The 7,172-nt window shown below is 36.0% G+C and overlaps 1 protein-coding gene across 2 annotated transcripts; it reads left to right on the forward strand.

Moving 5' to 3' along the window:
- The first annotated feature begins 612 nt into the window (after positions 1-612).
- Positions 613-4,826, forward strand: LOC107954544 (uncharacterized). 2 transcript variants are annotated; one of them, XM_016890133.2, is made up of 14 exons: positions 613-803; positions 887-940; positions 1,026-1,227; positions 1,314-1,388; positions 1,521-1,622; positions 1,825-1,865; positions 2,045-2,158; positions 2,371-2,485; positions 2,562-2,782; positions 2,870-2,986; positions 3,297-3,377; positions 3,535-3,773; positions 3,985-4,024; positions 4,189-4,826. In XM_016890133.2, the coding sequence occupies exons 2-14, from the start codon at positions 893-895 to the stop codon at positions 4,750-4,752; spliced, it is 1,959 nt and encodes a 652-aa protein (XP_016745622.1). In that variant the 5' UTR covers positions 613-803; positions 887-892; the 3' UTR covers positions 4,753-4,826. The 2 variants fall into 2 exon arrangements, with proteins under 2 accessions (XP_016745622.1, XP_016745623.1); XM_016890134.2 differs by having other exon boundaries at positions 2,592-2,782.
- The last annotated feature ends 2,346 nt before the right edge of the window (positions 4,827-7,172 follow it).

The raw sequence follows: 7,172 nt of genomic DNA on the forward strand, positions 1-7,172 counted from the left end.
AAATGAGGTGAGCCATCTATATATATATAGCTTGTACTTAGTAGGAGAGACTATTGATGAACCCAGCTAGCCGCTTGGCAATCAGCAATCTACCTTCTTCGTTCATCATTTCTGTTTCCTCCCTTACCCAGTAAATGAGCTGAATCCATAACAGTAAGCAAGTCGTTTTCCCTCTTTTCTGCATGTAGATTTGTTAACATAACTTACCTCCATGGCATAAGTGATGGAAAGTCTAAAAGAAACCTTTTTCAACTAAAAGAAAAGTTAAATGAAACCAATGCAACATTACTACTTGAACTCTCTAACTGGGATTTTCTAGCCGAGAAAGAGAAGAAAACAGGCGGCGTGTGTTTCATCCAGGTTAAGGATAAATAACCATCGACTATCACCAAAACAAAGTTCAAAGCGGGACCCTCCGACAATGTGTCAATTTTGGCTTCTAGTTGTAAATAATATTTTAGGATGAAATTAAATTATAATTTTTATGATAATAATTTTATAATTTTAATAATTTATATATTTATAATTTTAAAAATTAAATTAAATTTTTAATATTTTTAAATGTTAATTTTATCTTTATTAATTTAAAGATTTTACATTTTAGGACGCTGCCCCTGCCAGCCTGCCTGATCTTATTGTATTTATTTAGTTATCATCATAATTATTAAGAACCCAGACTTTGTTTATCAGATTCTAATCAAGCAACTGATCGGTTTGATTACAGGGGAGAGCTATAATTTAGATTCCGGAGAAGAAAACTCGGCGGCGAGACAATTTCTCAACTCTTTTACATTGAATCTAAGGTAATTTTCTGAATTCATCAGTAAATCAATAATAGCGTAGCTTTTGGTGTGAACTTCGTTTTTGTTTTCTGAATCTTCAACAGATATCAATGGAAAAACAGACCTACGAAGAGATTCATGACTGCCTGATCAAGCCGGTTAGCTTAATTTATCAGTTTTTAGAAACAAGTATCCAAGGTAGTTTCCGGAGGCTGAATTGAATTGTTGTATGTTAAACTGCAGAGAATCAATCCTCAAAGAAGAAAAGACAAAGTTTATATTGGCTGTGGAGCTGGGTTCGGTGGTGACCGGCCAATGGCAGCTAAAAAATTGCTTAACAGAGTCAAAGAGCTGAATTATATTGTTCTTGAATGTTTAGCAGAACGTACTCTTGCTGAACGATACCAGGCTATGGCGTCCGGCGGTGATGGCTATGATTCTAATAGTATGTTTATGTTGCTTTCAATTGTTTTGGATTCAAGCTTATTTATGTTTTATTTTTGGGTTTTCTCTGAAATGTTCAATTTCCAGTTTCAGAATGGATGTCTCTGCTACTACCTTTGGCTGTGGATAGGGGAACTTGTATAATTACCAACATGGGTGCAAGTATGACTATTTGAAAACATCATTTCAAATTTTGAGTTGCCTGCCAAATTCACCAAATGCTTTGTGCTGATGTTCAAAGTTGTGTTTGATCTTTTCTTTTCATACTGAGCATATTGATTCTTTCCTGGATAGTGGATCCGGTCAGTGCTCAAGAAAAGGTTTTAGAAGTTGCCAGCAGCCTTGGGATTCGTTTGTCTGTTGCTGTGGCTCATGAGGTCTTTGTTAATGAATCGGGTATGCTCATCAAGTTAGCCCTTTTTAAATTTAAGTTAATCATGTATGAGAATTTTGCTGGTGAGTTCAGATAACTGACAATTGTATGATCTTCATTTTAGAAACCATAGTCAGTATATTGTTGTGTGCAATTCAGAATTTTGATTCATTGTGTTTAGCAATATTCTTGGACTCCAAATGAGAAATATTTTTAAATATTCAGGTTCAGGATCCTTGCCTGAGAAGCTGGTTAACATGGAAGGTGTAAGAATCTGGTACTCCTTTGCATGTACCGTTCATTGGCCTTTTGTATCTTCTTTTTGGTTTCACATAAAAGGATTAATGATCTGGTTTTCATCTGCATGTACGTTTTTTCATCTTTAGTTATGAAATTTCATGAGAAATGCAAACTCTTGAGCTCTATCTTGTTTAATTCTTTGAAGGGTGTTAGCACATATCTGGGAGCAGCCCCAATAGTTGCATGTCTAGAGAGATACCGACCAAATGTTTTAATTACTTCAAGGGTCGCTGATGCCGCACTATTCTTAGCACCAATGGTATGAAAATCTAACCTTTCTTTTCATTACTCGGCTTTAGGTTTTTCCTTTTCTGAGTCTTAGTATAATTCTCTAGGTTAGTTTTACTTATCGCCATTATGGTTCTATTCATTAGTTGTCATAATTATATTTGACAGTGTGCTGATGTTTAGGCTATGCTATGGCTAGCATTAATGTATTTAATCAAAATTATATAATTGGTATTTGATAAGGTTTACGAATTGGGCTGGAATTGGGATGACTTGGAGCTATTAGCACAGGGATCTCTGGCTGGACACCTTCTAGAGTGTGGTTGTCAACTCACAGGGGGATACTTCATGCATCCAGGTTAGTTACACTTTGTCTGTCTTTATGATAACATGGGAAATAGGTCGATTAAAATAGAGAATTTTGATTGACTCAGTTTCATTGTGCTGCATTTTCTCCAATCTAGCGGACAAGAACCGAAACTTGTCTTTCCCAAGTCTCCTGGATCTATCACTGCCGTATGCTGAAATTTCATCAAGTGGGGAAATATGTGTCATGAAAGCAGAAGGTAGTGGCGGGATTTTAAATTTCGGTACTTGTGCTGAACAACTACTTTATGAGGTTGGAGATCCAAGTGCTTACATTACACCTGATGTTGTAAGTTGAATTTATTCTTCAGGAATTTGCACCTATAACTACACTGATGGGGAAAACTAAACAAAAATGGGCTTCTTGTAACTGCAGGTAGTTGATTTTCGGGGTGTTACATTTCAGCCATTATCTAGATCTAAAGTTCTCTGTATTGGTGCAAAGCCATCTGCTCATCCTGTTCCTGATAAACTTTTGCAGTTGATTCCGAAGGTAACCTTCTATCCTGAAGGTAATATTTAGCTTTAAGGACTGTTCTTTTTTCTTAGCTTCAGTCCTGCAGCAGATGGCTTGTAGGTATTTCAACAAAGCGTCTATTTCCATATTTCTGTATTTGAATAAAGCATGTATTCTCTCTTCACTCTATGATTGAGGGAACCCCGTTGTTACCTCGTTGCAGCCCCTGTCCCCCGCCTCCCCTCCCTCTAGTTATCTCAATTATTTTCTAGTCACAGATATTACTTCATTGGGTCTAATGTCTTCTAAGGTTGTTTCTATGCATTATAATTTATCTTGTTTCCAGCACCGTGGATGGAAAGGATGGGGTGAGATATCATATGGAGGATATGAATGTGTCAAACGTGCAAAAGCTGCTGAACTTCTTGTAAGTCTGCTGTAAAAGAGAATGTTTGATGGTTTATTACTCTCTGATTCTGAATGACATTCTTTGATATTGATCATCGTCTTTAAAAGCATTTGAAATACTTTGCTCATTGTTTCCTTTGGACTCTTGGTATTCCTTTTCTTTCTTCATATATTAGGTTAGGTCATGGATGGAAGAGGCATTTCCTGGTGTCAGTTCCTGTATTCTTTCTTATATAATTGGACTGGATAGCTTGAAAGCTACCAGCATTGGTCACCATCTATCGACATGGAGAGCCAGTGAAGACATTCGGCTACGCATGGATGGACTGTTCCAGGAGAAGAAACACGCACAGCAACTTGCTAAAGAGTTTACTGCATTATATACAAATGGACCGGCCGGCGGTGGTGGTATCAGGTATATTTCCTCCTAATTTTATATCTATGGTATGTACCATATATATGTACGAAAAACTAAATGCCAATAGTGAATGTGTAAAGTTCTCTGGTTCTGGATAATGGCAATGGTTCATATGCTGTATTCATGTACGCATGGATGGCGAGTTTCTTCTTTGGCTCCATGATCTTTGTGCCTAACCTATGATGTTTATGTTTATCATCTCATGCAGCACTGGTGTCAAGAAGGAAATTGTTCTGGAAAAACAGTTGGTACTCTCCATTCCCTCTTCTTCCGTTAAATAAATTCTTGGTCCATGAAATCCTTAATGTTGAACTTGAAACTGTAATCAGGCCAACATGTCGTTGTTCGAACTATTGAATTCATTAGTTTATGGATGTGCTTATGCAAAGTAATCTGTTTCCTTTCTACTTAGATCGGTCGAGAACATGTTTTCTGGTGGATAGGGTCAAAGCAAACAGAAGTCAGTGAACATGTCTTTGCAGATGTTACAAAGGCCTGCATTTCAGCTGAACTGGCATTGCCACCATTTCAACAAGAAGATATGCAGAACTCTTGCCTAGAATATGGTTTGTCATCGGAAATCAGCCTCTCAGCAGCTCAGTCTGGTCAAAAGATTCCACTCTATAATATAGCCCACAGTAGGGCTGGAGATAAAGGAAACGACTTGAACTTCTCCGTCATCCCACACTGTCCGCGGAACTTTGATATGCTGAAGCTTATCATAACACCCCAGTGGGTTAAGAGTGTGGTCTCAGTCCTTCTGGATGCATCTCCAAAGGCCATTGATGAGACAAAACAATTGGTGAATGAAGATAATGTAAAGGTGGAAATATATGAAGTCCATGGAATTCAGTCTTTAAACGTGGTGGTTCGTAACATTCTCGATGGTGGTGTCAATTGCTCTCGAAGGATCGATCGCCATGGAAAGTGCATCTCGGATCTTATCTTGTGTCAACATGTGTTACCTAAGTTTTAATTACAATTCAACTTTAAAATTTTTTAATAATCGAAAATTTGTCTGATATAATATAATATTACACTACATGTTCATATGTCAGCTTATGGGGATTGGGTATTATTTCCTTCTTATATTAAATGCGAATGAAGCTTATTTGAGAGTAAGAATATAGGTATTAAAACAAAAATGACGAAAGTTGAAACATTGAAAGATAATGCACTTCAGTGGATTCAAACCCACATCCTATTGTATTAGTAACAATATTTATTTCAATCGAGTTAAGACTTAGTTGATTTTAGAATATCAATTTTAATATTTTAAGATAATCGGATTTAGAATAAATTTTTTTCTTTCCTTTAAATTTCGAAGGTTCAGAATAATAATATTTTGGTTTAAGTATCCTCCCATCAACATTTCTCTCTCGATCTGCATGATAATTGATCGGTGCACTCTAGAGGAGGCAAGAGGTCGTTAGTCGGGTTCTTGTTGCTAGCAAAGGTGATGAGACTTGGCTATTGGCGGGATAGGCACTTGGTGCAATTTTATTGTAACATAGTTGAAGGCATATAGTAATTACTGTAACATAGTTGCGTTTTTGGGTTATTGTAGCAGGGTTTTCTTTTGTAAAGTATGAAGGATTTGTTGGAGTGTGCATTTGGTTAATGATGAGGTTTTGAAAGAGGCGCCTTTGGTGTTTGGGTGGTTAAGGAATGCTAGAATTCTTGAAGAGTCACGTGTTTGTTACACTGGTGGGGTGCATCATTTTTTTGCTTTAACGACAATCTTGAATTTGTTATGTTGGACGCATGTGAGTGGTTATATGAAATGGTAGACTTATAGGAAATGTTTCAAAAACAAAAATTATAAATACGGAGAGGGTTTTGGTGAAATAACTTATTTTGTTTTGAAACATTTTCTTGTGCTTTACTTTTGAAATTTTATGGAGTTCTTTCAATTTGGTGAAGGGTTTTGTCTGATTGTGTAGGCTTATTTGGATAAGTATCTAGCTTTTTTTTTTTTTGGCTTTCTTTGTCAACTAGGAAGTATAGGTGTTTTTTTTGGGTTAATGGTACATATTTTGTGTGCTTTCCGCAGTTTTTGGTCTAAGGATCAAATGTTCATTATAAGTTTTGAAATTGTGGGTAAGATTGTTAGAAGACATAGGAGTGGGAGTAGATATACTAGGAGAAGGGTTGGTAAAAATGAAGACTTGGGAGAGACATTAAAAGAGAAAGAGAAGATTTGAGGAGGGCTAAAGGGCTAAACATAGAGACATAGATATCTCCATTGAGGTAGATACTTTTCCATGTCACATTGAGTCTGATTTTATGAGGTTAATTCTAACTACAAGAGCGTTAGAATTGAAAAAAACCTAAGTTCGAATTTATTATTCCCAGTGACCTAGGTGTTTAAGCGATGTTGAAGAGCTTGGTCACAGAAGGGGAATATTTTTGCCATTGCACTTATTTGAGGTGGGGTTCCTTAACCCTTGCACTTGTTTTTCGAGAATGTGTTAAGGGGACATCACCTTGTTCTAGGCCATATTTTTAAAAAAAAAGGATATACTTTTCCCTATCAGTGTATAGTCACATAATGGGGATATGACATATTTTAAAGCACATGCTCAACATTAGCCCATTCTAAAAAAAATAGTCTCTAGTAATCTTCATTTTGATAAACAAAAGTTAATTTTTGTAAGACAAAATAGTGAAGATTTTGAGTTTTCAATGGAATGGGAATTGCCCACCACTAAGTAATGCTAGAGGATTTCGCTTTTGGAAAGTAATACTATAAAGGCTCAATAAAAAAAGTATCGACAATGTTGTTCATTGTCTATTAAAGAGACAATGACTATGAAAAATGGGTTCTTGTATTGTTTGGAGGGTAGGAGACCAAATGATGTAAGCATAGATGATGTAGAATAGGGTGGTGTAAAGGAAGGAACTTGGCTTGCAAATAATCAAGCTTGGCCTTACAACACAGTTGATAATATAGGAAAATTTTTACTTGGAGTATTTGATGAATCGAAGGACTTTTTTAACGCTTTTTGTAAGTACCTAAAACTTTCTTGGAAATATAAAGTGCCAAAATATAAAATTCTCAGTGGTAGGGCCTCATAAGAAACCTGTATTGTTACGGATAAAGTTGATGATAGTACTGACATTTCCTCTAATCATGCATGTGTTAGAGAGGTTACTGCTACCAATTAAGGTGAGGAAATTTACTCCATGAAGGAAAATTCCAAGACTTTGGTGATAAACATGTCCTCTTCAAATGATGAAATTCCTACCTCACTTGGTATATATTATCCATCTATGAAATAATTTATGAATTGTAATATTTTGGTTATCCCTAGTAGCTTTAACTAAAGCCCTAATAATAGTTCTAGTTTGTGTAATTTTCTACAAAACTTTTTATGTTATGAAAAATTGAATTTA

Source organism: Gossypium hirsutum, chromosome D07 (genome assembly GCF_007990345.1).
Source record: "Gossypium hirsutum isolate 1008001.06 chromosome D07, Gossypium_hirsutum_v2.1, whole genome shotgun sequence".
NCBI lineage: Eukaryota > Viridiplantae > Streptophyta > Magnoliopsida > Malvales > Malvaceae > Gossypium > Gossypium hirsutum.